General features: G+C 38.6%; 1 protein-coding gene across 1 annotated transcript; it reads left to right on the top strand.

Annotated features, from left to right (window-relative positions):
• Positions 1-10,328: 10,328 nt before the first annotated feature.
• Positions 10,329-13,778, top strand: LOC119840415 (acetylcholine receptor subunit alpha-like; the record flags this gene model as incomplete). Its single annotated transcript, XM_038367015.1, has 9 exons — positions 10,329-10,392; positions 10,584-10,723; positions 10,851-10,895; positions 11,009-11,118; positions 11,311-11,491; positions 11,569-11,684; positions 11,754-12,059; positions 12,215-12,370; positions 13,712-13,778. Coding segments are annotated over exons 1-9 (1,185 nt in total), but the record flags the coding sequence as incomplete, so codon positions are not given.
• Between the last annotated feature and the right edge of the window lie 6 nt (positions 13,779-13,784).

Raw genomic sequence — 13,784 nt, 5'->3', positions numbered from 1 at the left:
CAATATTGTGAATCTATCTACACTTTCTGTAGATAATTATAGAAAAGATAAAAGACGATATTTTCATTTTAATCTATAATATTATATTTAATCTTAAATTTTAATTGTTTCAAAACAGAGTAAATTCTTCATAAAAATTTAACGTAGAAAGATAGATTAGAGGAGAGATTACCTGTATAATCAAATATAACTAAAAAAAAACACGAGTGTTCAATAATCAGATCGCACAAAACATTTGCAAAAGTCCTAGTTTTTTAGATTTCCGCCCCAGTTGAAGGCAAGAAGCGCACTTGATTATGTTTTACTGAGGCTTCTCCAATGATAATCCAATTTAACTGCTAGTTAGACTACATTGATGCGTTTTAGCCCCAAACTATTAATACTGATTTAATTCTGATAAGGGAATTAGAATTAAATCTATTTAATAATACTACTATTGCGATCGCTTGAAATTGTAATGATCCTCGGCGCAAGGTATCAGAAGATCCGCTGATACATCCTGCCTCCGACGATACGCCGCCCGCCTCGCTCGGCGGAAACCTATCCGTGCTATAATATCACTATCGCATCGCCCGTGTAGCGATCCTTTCTCAATATCCTGACGATCATGTCTAATTAGTTCGAGTTTAATTATGTTTGGAATAATCCTACAAATCCTATCCTACTAATATTATAGATGAGAAAGTTTGTAAGGATGTGTGTGTGTTTATTGCTCTTTCACGCAAAAACTACTGAATCGATTGCAATGAAATTTGGTATGTAGACAGCTGGACAACTGCAATAACATATAGGTAACCGATATCCCGATATTCGTACCGGATACGCACTTACGCGGGTGAAACCATGGGGCGCAGCTAGTGTTTCATAAATTATTCATTAAAAAATTTTCAATACAAATCAAATAAGATGTAATCGTGTAATCATCACGGTACGCACACGTGATTTGCAGTAGCAGAAAGGATTTGTGGTTATTTTTTGAGTGCAAGAATGGCTTTGTTATGTATACTTGTAGAACCGTCAAAACTTTGCTCTTCCAGCTTATGAAAGAAATATAAGAAACTAGACGCACGTCCCGCCTCCACCCGGATATCAAGATTCCTGTTTTATCGTAAGGCAATTGGGATAAAAAGTATTCTACCACCCAAGTCAGCACATGCCCTGTCTGTATAATTTCAATATTTCAATTGTCAAATCTCATCAAAATCCGTCCAGTAGCTTCAGCGTGATTGACGGACAAACTTTCAAACAAACAAACTTTCACATTATAATATTAGTGTGATATTAAAATGACATAAGACATTTTTTTCCCATTATCTTTTTTGAACACAAATTTAATGCGTAATAATGCTTAAAAATTTGTATCGACATTATAATATTAATTAATTATAAGAGACATCATAAAGAATTATTATTAATTTGTTTCAATCATTTAAGCTACGTTTCATAACATCCACGGGAAATGCATACATTAAATGATACACTGGTAGTGAAGCGAGGTGAAGGCCAGCTGCGGCAGGAGTCGCGCGGCTACGGAGCAGCACTGCGAGCGCCGACGAGCGCCTGCTGGCCGCGCGCCAGCTCGCCGCGGTCTCACCGTCGCCTCGCATACGCCACCTCAAGCAATTGCAATTCTTAGAAAATCTAATTTTAAATATACTAAACATTTATTTAGAAGGCACTTTTTATGCAATTCAGAATACAGGGCGTGTATACTGCGGTTAGTTAGTACATATTATCAAAAATTGTATGGATTCTTTTAATCACCAAGAGATCTGTTTCGTACAGGACTTCATACAAGATATAAAAGAATATCACTCAGTACAAAGCCGTCACTTGTAAGTTGTCCAAGTGAAATTCAGCAGTATCATGAGAGGGAGTAAATTTTGGTCATATGTATTTGTACAGTTATCTTACCAGCTATAGATCCATGAAGAAAACATAATACAGTGTCGTACAAAAATAGTGTGCCATAAAGTCGGATTTCTTTTTCGTTTCGTAACGCTTAAAAATGGCAAACAAATTTATAATATTATTTTGTTTAATTAATGTAACTTATTTATTTTATTTATTTATTTATTCAGGACAACTCGAAAAGACGGAAACACACGGCACATACCGTGTATGAGGGAGTAGCGTCCAAGGAAACACGCGGCACAGCAACACGCGGTCAAGAGTCCTCCTGCTCGAGCCAGGCAGAAGGCAGACCAGGTCCAGTCCATCACTGCATACACATACACGCGGCGGTTCAGCGCGACAAACAATTTGTTGAGAGCAGGTTACACTAATACAACGCCTCAGATATCTAGTGAACCTCGGAAAGGCTCTTCGGCGGTTGCGGGTTGCAATCTTTGTGAATGATCTCTTCTCTTTATGCGATGACCAGAAATATGTGGGAGTTGAGCACGTTTATACATTTGATATGTGGAGGTCTAGCACGCTTCGACACGAATTAGGCTAGCTCGCACCGGGGAAGTAACCCCATAGAAAACCGACAGGAAATGATAGCATGCTACTGTGTTTCGTTCGGTGAGCGGGGGAGGCGGAGGACCATATCCTTTTCCTTACCTTTCCCAGTCCTTTTCTTTATTCCTCCCGTCAATCCCTTCTTAAGCCCTTTCCAATGATAAGTCGGCAATCCATTTGTGTTGAGAGGCATAAGGTCTGCAAATGTTCATGGGCGGTGGTAGCCCAACGATGCCAACGATGACATAAAAAAAAAATAGAACGGTTTTATACCATGGTTAGCCACCCCTATTTTTTTAATGAAGCCGATAAGTTTATTACGAGATTGACGCAGATAAAAAGGACTTCTGACCGTTTATTTGGAGGCTGAAATTCAATTTCTCATAACATTAAGAACAATATTTAAGTTACAGAAAAGGCGCTGCAAATACGTTTCCTGCTTTTAAGGTAAAGGATAAGAAAAGGATTGGTGAAGGGAATAAAGGAATGGACAGGGATAGATGAGGAAAAGAATACAGGCCTCGGGCCCCCCACTCACCTACTTAATATACCGAAATTGCCAATATTGGTTTCAGGCACATAATTAAATTAATACTAAATAAAATTTTGTGTTATTGAACACTGCTATATAGGTCGAATACCTCATGGAATCGCTATAAATATTATCTCCTCAACGTGAGAAAAGATTTTATGTTCTCACCAACCACTTATGGAAGTTTGTATTCCTTGTACGCTTTTGTGATAACAGTAACATTCCCTGGCCATTGGTAAGAATATTGTAGTGCGGGGCTTCAGCGCTGCGCGGGCAGGCTCGCGGGTGTGGGGCGCGAGGCGCGCGGTGCGGCGGGCGGGAGCGGGGGCGGGGGCGGCCAGCAGCGGGCGGCGACGAGTGGCGCGCGGCAGTCGCTCTCCAGCGAGCGTCGCGACTGCATTGCTCAACGCTATACCGCTCCGCGCCGCGCCGTTATCATGAACTGACACGCGACATCGCTGACATCAACTCGGCTATTCCTCTCGACTCTCCTGGAAACTTCAGTGAATTGTGACTTAGTGAAATTATATGTAATTATAGTGCTATTATTATCTTGTACCTTGAGCTAATGGAAAAATATGAAATTCAAATAACTGAGGAGACTTGGGAATCTTCTTCAAAATACACTCGCATGGAGTAATAACATATACCCGCTTTAACAAACTTTGGCCTATTTAGAATATATCGCACGCTTTTTATAATATTGTCATAGAATAATCGTATCAGTTTTAAAAGATTTCTCAATAGCTATGACGATGGTCTCTAGTCTAGGTTGTAATATTGAAAACATGATTACTAATGGCTATTTAGAATATGTAAAATGTAATATTGTATGAAGTTTAAACGAGCATTGTTTAATTAAAGGTAAACAGACCCCACACAAAGATAACACGTATCAACCTTAGCAGTAAGGTAACTAAGCAATTTGTATATTATACCTAAAAACTTAATTGAAATCCAAATTCGGATTACGGATACCCAAAAATACATTTATGAAAATGATAAAGTAAATACAAATTTGGAAACTCTACTTCACTGTAATTACTTAAAAAAATTTTGATCTGTTCGAAGAAACAATATTCAACATTTTTAGGGTTCCGTACCCAAAGGGTAAAATGTCTGTCTGTCCATCTGTCATCATGCGGTATCTTATGAACCGTGATAGTGAGACGTTGCAATATACAGATATAATGTATTTCTGAAGCCGCCATAACAACAAATAATAAAAAATCTGAATTAAGGTGCAGTTGGTATGATCATAAATTGAACGGCTGAATCCTTAATATCGCAATTCCTACTCGCATTTGACCAATTTTCCAGCTACTTCAATAAAAGGTGCACTTGACCACGATGTTGCCTGCTGGTGAAGGTAGCCCAGCGCCCTATTGATCGTGTGATTAAATGTAACTATTTGTTTTTGTTGTTTAAATCCTTTTAATTTAAATTTTCGCAATCAATTATAAAATTGTCGAGAATTGTGAATTTCCATTAAACGAGACATTCGAAGTAATTTCAATCGAGGAAATAGTTTGCTATATAAAGATTTCATACAACTGGAAATAGCTGCCAATTCTTGGGTTTTACAAGTCTTCTAAACACTGACAAAGTTTCCAGACTAGCGTTTCTCAGAGCGATGGGTGAGCTGCCGAGAGCCCTTCACGAGCTGAGGGCACTACCTCACATCTGTGACGGGGCCTAGCAAATCTCGTTTCGTCCATGCTTTGTTACTACGTCAACAAACATGTTCATACCTTATATTTCTGACAAAATTTACTGAGTATACAATACTTTTTATAGACGAAAACAACATTTATGTTATGAACTAACTTTCCGCCTGCGGTATCGTTCACGTAGTCAAATAAAATTCCCATGGGAATGAAATGTTTGTCCATGGTAAAATTAAGCATATCTCACGGCATAATTTTACTCATAAATGTAGAAAGAAAGAAAAAATATGCCCTGTACAGCCAGGAAAATGTTCGCCAATTTATAAGAACATTTAACACGGAACAAGTCTCCGGCACGACAGCACGTAGTTAACGTAATTACTTGAACACGTGCAGTTGCGACTTCAAAAGAATACTTGAAAAACTACATTTTTCCCTGGAATAACTAAAACTTGCCATGTAAAATATCATGTCAGACTTTAGCCTGCTTCCATGTAGATTCGTTGTAGATCTTAATTTGATTTTGTTTAACATAAGAAAAAATAATTTAAAAGCTTTTAAATGGTTTTTGGTATTACTTTATAAACATTTCACGACGTCATAGATAAATCAATGTACAGGAAAATCCTTCACCGAAACTGTCTTTTTTATATAAATATGTCAAAAACTACCTTGTATATGTACCCGCGGATCTGGAAGCCGCGATCGTCGAACCTTACCCGGTTAAAAATAGGTAACTATGTATACTTTAATTTGTCTCTGTCTGTGCATATATTCAATCAGCTGCTTGTGTCGGAAACAATAACAAGTATGCATCCAGGCATTTTTACACAGGATTACGTTTCTCATACGAGTATAAGTGGGATAAGCTAATTGATTGGGTTTTGGAATATTGCTAAGAAAAGCTAAAAAATATTTTTTTTTAGAACCCTAAGTAAAATCATGTGTAACGGAGGAATCTCAAGGATTTGTATATTTTCTAAAAGCTAAAAATAATGCAATACTAAGTATTTTTTTAAGATCATCTTCACTTTATGAAGTGGATTGCAAAGAAGACTCGGGTCAAATGGGGTGCGTATTTCAAATTCCCAAAAAAAAAACTCTGTTGTCCGCTGATGCATACAGCGAGCACGGGTCGTTATTGAAACAAACGGTTATAAAGCAAAGCCCATTTCGTAGTGACGGCTCGACAAATCTGCGATAGCTGTGCGAATGCACGAGCAGACCGACCTTGCCCTTAACTCGACCACTTACACAGTATGGAGATAATTTTATGAGCTCTTAAAAATTTTAAATATGAAACCTGTCATTATTACGCGTACATTTATAGAGACGCGTACATAATATGTATATTATATAGTCTTCTCCTTAAAAGGTTTTTGCGAGGCGGGATTCAGCCTCACACATAACAGGAAAAGCATAATATTATACGGAATAAATGCAAGCTGTATTATGTCCATATAAGTTGTTTTTGCCTAAATTAACCGCGGCGAGTTTATTGATACTCTTTCTTTACGATCCCTTTTTATTTTTTACTAGCTTTCCTCCCGCAGCTTCGCTAGCGTGGACTACAAAACTTTGTACTTCCTGGATTTTCGAAGAAGATGCAGTATGACTATTTTTATTACTTTAGAATTTAGATGCATATTCTCGTAAAATTTTTATTTTAGCAAAAACTTTATTCACAAACCGCTATTTTGTACACTCATTCAATTACATATCAAGAATTGATTTTTTATGCTCCGTTTACATATTAAGCGGATAAAGCCATCTTTTAAAAATTTTGTATTTTTTTTTCAAATAAAAATATTACGTATAAAATAAAAAAATATTGTTGTCACATAAAATTTTGTCTAAATTTGCCCATAGTTGTTACGTAATTGACGCACATACAAGCAGAAAAACAAACACAAACCAATGTTTTGGGTTCATAAAACATCCATTTTACATAGCAAAGACTCTTTTAAAAAAATTGTTATAATTAAGTAATCAGTTCCTGTTATGTTATATTATGTGTAAATAAGGTTGTACTTGTACTGTATTTTACAATCTCTGTTATCACCGAACCGTAAATGACGACGCGGCGTCGCCGTGACAACGCGCCCGTCAGCCGGCCCGCGAGCAAAAGACCAAGCAACTCAAAATGTTGACTCTGTGCCAACAAAACAAAATAATGTATAGGAACTTCTTATGTTTATTTTCTGGCGTGTTACTACACACATCCACGTAATTACACTAACAAAAATTTGCTCAAAATTCAAAAAGTATTAGACTTAAAAGATTAATCAAAAAACCAAATGTACACATATTTTATAAATGAAAATAATAATGATGATGATGTAAATAATTTAAAATTATCATGATACACAAAATTTAAACCACGTTCTTTAATCTCACTACAAATATAACAAGGACAACCTATTTTTACTGCTTATCTCAAATTATAATTCTACTGACAAGTATTTTACCATAGTCACCTCAAATGTCTATAAAATATTGCAAGCATATGTAACGTTCAGTGTGCTGCAATGACATGAAAGAACAAACATCCCCACACTACGAATTTAGATTTAGCGAGTAACTAACAGCCACGGTGTTTGTCAGAGTATCCATTAAGTCCATGTGTTGTGGTTGTTGCATCCGATATGTTAGAGCCATCGACTTATATTGGTCGAAGGTTAGCGCGAGCTACCGAGCTGGTGGTTCACCTGATGGTAAGCTATCATTACCGCCAATAAACATATGTGCAAATACCCTCTCTTTTAAGAGATAAAAGATAGTCGATGAGATTCAAGGAATAAACTGGCGAGGTAAACGCAACACTGTAACTTTGCCATGCTTCTATTTCACGTCGGTCTTTGTGGGGCTGTGGTACCTCCCCCGGTGAGAGCTGGCCCCTTTCGTGCCGAAGCGGGCTCGACTCTAATTGCGCAATTGGTTATTTTTTCAAACGACGTTTTTATTTTGTTAAAACCGTTTCATTAGGACCATCCCTATTGTGCTCATTTCGACATTCATTGGATTGAGTCATATATTTCCCATATTTTTTCCACACGAATTCATCGTTCATGCATTGATGAAAAAGCCTGATGTTTCCTATAAAATAGGCTTGACCTTGTTTAAGTGGCGTTTAAAGAATCCACCTATATACATCATTCGAAAATTCATATTTTTCAATGTGATTGTTGCCTAAAATTTGCTTTGAAATTTCAAAGTACTGAAATTTATTTAAGAAGTTTTCTTGAAAATACCTCAAACAAATATTTAAGTGGTTATAATCTGCTTTTTATTATTTCAATGTAATGAATTAAACGTTAATATTTAGAAACTTGTTTGGAATAACGTTTTCGCTGTAAGTAACTCTCACCAATGTACAAAACCAATTGTGGGGGAGCCCACAAGGTTTTCGCATTTACTTCTAGTACGTCAGATTAATATAAGAAAAAAGTACCTCATTTATTTATAAGTACTTAATATAGGACAGTGCGCCCAGGAGCGATCGTCAGATGAGCGAATTTGGGTAAGAAGTCCCAATTACCCTATATTAAGAGTGCGTCTATTGTAATTAATATTTCCCTCCTCCGTGGTCAGGAAACCACCACGAAAATCTGGTTGAATCATTTTATTTCAACTTTATTTATTAGATTACTTCCATGGAAGTGTATTATTTACGTGGAAAAGTAGGATTTATTTTTTTCTATTGTCTCATCTATAAATTGTAACAGTTATACTAATAATCATGGCCTGATCTGATGGTAAGCGCTACCACCGCCCATGAACATTTGGAGAGGCGTAAGGTCAATTGCAGACCTTTTGCCCCTACAAATGGATTGCCGACTTTAATTGGAAAGGGATGAGGAAAGGATTGATGAAAGGAATAAAGGAAAGGACTGGGAAGGGTAAGGAAAAGGATATAGGCCTCCGGCTCCCCCACTCACCGTACGAAGCACAATAGCAAGCTATTATTTCACGCCGGTTTTCTGTGGGGGTGTGGTACTTCCCCGGTGCGAGCTGGCCCAATTCATGCCGAAGCGTGCTCGACTCCCACAATTAACAACTACACAACTACACTCCTACAACATGAATCATAGAATAAATAGTGAATAAATAGTTTTCTTTGTAAAATTAACGGACAAATAGAAATTCAAATAAAATAGCAGCAATAACCGCGATTAACTTTTTATATTACCCTTTTATTTCCTTATAAATATACCTAGTTTCAAAACAGAAGAATGCTATCCATACAAGTTGAGCTAATTAAAAAACCTATTAAAAGTAATGTTTGTTAAGACTAAGTTGTTTGGCTGATCTCTTGGAGTTCCACATGGTGAGTTCCAAATCTTCGAATCTTCTAAGACAACAGAAAATGCCCATCCAACTGATGTTTACCACGACGTTATTCCTGTACATGTTATTGGTACTCTAGGAGTAGCACATCAGGTGTTCCAGCTCTTCAAATGTAAGCAGAAAATGCTCATTACGTGTAACAATTATTGTTATGACACATTTTATGTCCATATTATAGTTTAGTTGATCTGTTGCGGTTCTGAATCAGGTGTTCAAGTTTCCGGAATAAAGTATATCCTAAATGTTGCTCAGACTTAATACCTATACAAATAAAACATTCCAGTAATCCTTGAGGTTAGCGTGTACAAGCCCACAGAGAAACAGTCTTTTTTGTGATTCGTATTCTACTAATGCTTTTAAACCACCTTCAAAAATTATATTTTTATTAAATTCAATCTACATACACACAGTTTTTTTAGTGTTTTATTGTAATTAGATTGAAGTTTGAAGTTAAACAGAGGTCAACCACACACATAATCTTGATGCTAACTCGCCCGCCCAGAAGTCGATAACTAAAGAAATATGTTAATAAGCAGAGAAATTATTATGAACTGTATGTAACACATACTATTTACTTGGCGTTATACTTAATAGAACTAACTGTTATTTAAATAATCATGGAGGACTGGCTTTTCAACGGCTTCATCCGTGTAGTCAAAGAAAATTCTAAAAGGAATTAAACTTTCCACCGCTGTAAAAAGTACCATGTATCTCTCTTTAGCCCCCTAACTATATTCAGAAAGAATCATACAAAAATCGCTCGACAGCGCCGTGAACGAAGGATATACAAAGAAGCGAACACATTTTCGCATTTATGATGTGTATTAAGTTTGTAATTGACCTCCCTATTGTATGGTTAGGGATGGGCCGAACATCTTTTGATATTTAGTTTAACCGAATTCGGGCGGCTTGAACAGAACTTCGTCATTTGGCTGAAATTCGGTTATAAAAATATCTGTTACATTAAACAAATCCTTTATATACTTTAAAAGGTTGAGCTTTCATATGTTAAGAAGGTAACTTTGCTTGCAATTTAAATCTTAATTTGAATATAGCATGGAAAATAAATTGTGATAATCCTTATATGAGGAGTAATAAATTTGATTGTGCGTGCTGAGGCTCAACCAATTAGGTGATCCTTGTTTGCAGCGTGTGAGCAGTGCAGCGGAGCGCGGCGCGTGGGGCGCGGGGCGCGGGCTCGCGGGGCGCGGGGCGCGGCGCGCGGGCGCGGCGGAGAGCGGGCGGCAGCGGCGGCGGGCGGCGGCGGCGGCAGGCGGGGCGCGGCGCGCGCGATGCGCTGACAACATGCGCGCGCCGACATGCGTGCGCGCGCTCTGCCCGCCCGCGTGGCGCGTCTGCTGCTGCTGGCGCTGCTGCTCGCCGGTAACACGTCGTCTTATATTGTTTTGCAATAGACTCTATAGTCTCTAGGTTATTTATGTACACATTTAAATGTGGGTAAAGTATTAAGTGTGATGAAAAATATTTACATCAGCGATTTCGTTAACAATGAAATTTGTGTAATAGGCCTAGATGAGGTGAAATAATTTGAACGGCTTCATATAATTTTCCAGGGTGTGCCGGCAACCCGGACGCCAAGCGGCTGTACGACGACCTGCTCAGCAACTACAACAAGCTAGTGCGGCCCGTGCTCAACGTGAGCGACGCGCTCACCGTGCGTATCAAGCTCAAGCTCAGCCAGCTCATCGATGTGGTGAGTGCTCTGACCGAAGGTCCGACCGAGGACCGACCGACGGTCCGACCGACGGACCGACCGACCGACTCACTCTTCTACACTTTCTACACTCTCGGTTCTTATTTACCATCCAATTTTGTTTCAGAATTTGAAGAATCAGATTATGACGACCAATTTATGGGTCGAGCAAGTAAGTAATAGTAATTTAAATATTGAAAACCTTGTAATATGAAAATGTTACAAAAATGTTTTATTTTTCTATAAGCTCCGCATATTTTCTTTAAAAAAAAATAACGCTTGCAGAGTTGGTACGATTACAAATTATCATGGGAGCCTCGTGAGTACGGTGGTGTGGAGATGCTCCACGTACCTTCAGATCACATTTGGCGTCCTGACATAGTATTGTATAATAAGTGAGTACACTATTGTTCAATTATAGTCATTACTTCAGCCTTCAGCCATTTATACGACATCCTATTACTACTAAATAGGGCCTGGTCTGTCTGGGAGGCTTTAAATAACCATCCTCCACAACAGAAAGGGCACAATTGTGGTTTTGAGTGTCAGTAGAAGAGGCGCTCACTAACGGTGCCGTATGTTCTCAGTGCGGATGGAAACTTTGAGGTGACATTGGCTACGAAGGCGACGCTGAACTACACGGGCCGCGTGGAGTGGCGCCCGCCTGCCATCTACAAGTCTTCTTGCGAGATTGACGTCGAGTACTTCCCTTTCGATCAGCAAACCTGCATAATGAAGTTCGGCTCTTGGACTTATGATGGTTTTCAGGTTACTGTTACTGACTGTACTTTAAATTATATGAATTTATTAAATATCTTTCCAACTAACCGCATTTCCATTTGTAGGTAGATTTACGACATATCGATGAAGTAAAGGGCACAAATGTTGTGGAATTAGGAGTTGATCTAAGCGAATTTTACACTTCCGTCGAATGGGATATATTAGAGGTTCCGGCAGTAAGGTATTTTCAGATCTATTTATTATGAATATTGATTTTTTTTGCAAAGCAATCAACATCTGTTTTTCGCAGAAACGAAAAGTTTTACACGTGCTGCGATGAGCCGTACCTGGACATCACGTTCAACATCACGATGCGGCGCAAGACTCTGTTCTACACCGTGAACCTGATCATCCCGTGTATGGGTATCTCGTTCCTGACAGTTCTGGTGTTCTACCTGCCGTCGGATAGCGGTGAAAAGGTGTCGCTGTCCATCTCCATCCTGCTGTCGCTGACTGTGTTCTTTCTACTGCTGGCGGAGATCATCCCGCCGACCTCGCTGGTCGTGCCGCTACTCGGCAAATTCGTGCTCTTCACCATGATCCTGGATACGTTCAGGTATGTATGCTTTAATAGTGTTAACTGGCTAGCTCATTAATAGCATGCTTTTCCACATCAATCCTCTAGTGTAATTTATCTCAAAATGACGTCTGCCATCTATGCATATTCATTCAAATCTGTTTAATACGTAAGAGTGAGCGTGTGTGTTGCAGTATATGCGTGACGGTGGTGGTGCTGAACGTGCACTTCCGCTCGCCGCAGACGCACACGATGGCGCCGTGGGTGCGCCGCGTGTTCATCCACGTGCTGCCGCGCCTGCTGGTCATGCGCCGCCCGCACTACCGCCTCGACCCGCATCGCAGCCGCTTGTGAGTTTCACACGCCATGTTAATAAAAAAATATACGAAACGTGTGCACTTTTATGACGATGACATCTTGAATTGTTAAAAATATCTCAGAAAGGGCTGGCTCATAGGTCAGGCCTCCGCTACTTGGCCGTACCTACACCGATGAGTGCCTACACATTGGCGATCGCCGGCATTCGCCGTCGCTGCAGCGACACTACACTGTCACAGAATAATAACTTCACTCGCGCTTGCGTAATAATAATATTATCTTTAAATATAAACTATCATTAACTATATTAACTATATTATTATCTGTGCAAATTAACATGAATCCAAACTTGTAAATCAAAATAAAAAACAGTACCTAGGTACCTACTTCAAAGCTTTTTTTTTTGTTTCAATGACCATCCACCTACTTTTGTATTTTATATTATCGTGTGTAGGTTTGTTTTGTTTTTTTTTTCACAAATGACAGATTATAATATGCATAATATGCATAATTCGACGGGTAATCATACACATTAAATGTATGATGGAATATGTGATCACGTTACTGACTGTCACGGCTCGCTAATAATATAATAGAAATATACAACCCTACCGCCGTAGGTATCTCGCGACTCTGCACCAGACAGCGACAAAAAAAGCGGCACGACCTAGGTAAATATCTCGGTAGTCACTGAGCGCTTATGCGAGATGAATTGATCTTTGTTGCATAGTAGCAAGATTCGCTATTTCTATGAATGATTACTGGAAGTGCTGCTTCTGTACTTGCAATTTGTACGGTCTTCGTAATCACGTTGCGCGCTGTCAGCATTTTACGCCGATACGCGACATTTTAGTATTACATTCAGTTCGCATTTGATCACCATACAAATCACGCGTTCTCATAACCATTAATTTAATTAAACATTATAGAATTAAGACAACAAACGGATTATTGTACTTAATTCTTTTATTTACCAATCATTCCAAAACAATCTGTACGGGCCCTACAACCCCGTACACACTTATTATTATGTGCTTAGGTATTTCCTAATTTTACCTGTTGTATTATATCTTTTATCTACATACATTTTAAATTTTTCATCAAAATATTACGTAAAAGTATTCGCCATGTGAACTGGCATGTTATCAATACATTTCATAATATATATTGTTATTTATATTGTTGATAGTGAGCAAGGACAGACGAAAAATGAAAGACTTTTGAAGTTTTTGTACTTTATTGCAAGTCGAACAATAAGTCAATTTAACAATTATATATTTCGCTCTATATATAGGTAGACCGAAATACATTCGAAGACGACATTAAAAATTTTGTGAAATGTACTTATAAGAGGTTTTTTATATGTTCTGCAGTGCAGGAATAATCAGCAGTGAGGGCTGGTCGCCGGCGCTGGCGAGCGTGTCGGGGCTGGGGGGCGCGGCGGGG

Source organism: Zerene cesonia, chromosome 6, assembly GCF_012273895.1.
Source record: "Zerene cesonia ecotype Mississippi chromosome 6, Zerene_cesonia_1.1, whole genome shotgun sequence".
Classification (NCBI taxonomy): Eukaryota; Metazoa; Arthropoda; class Insecta; order Lepidoptera; family Pieridae; genus Zerene; species Zerene cesonia.
The sequence above is the reverse complement of the archived record's forward strand: the minus strand, read 5'-3'. Positions and strand labels throughout refer to the sequence as shown.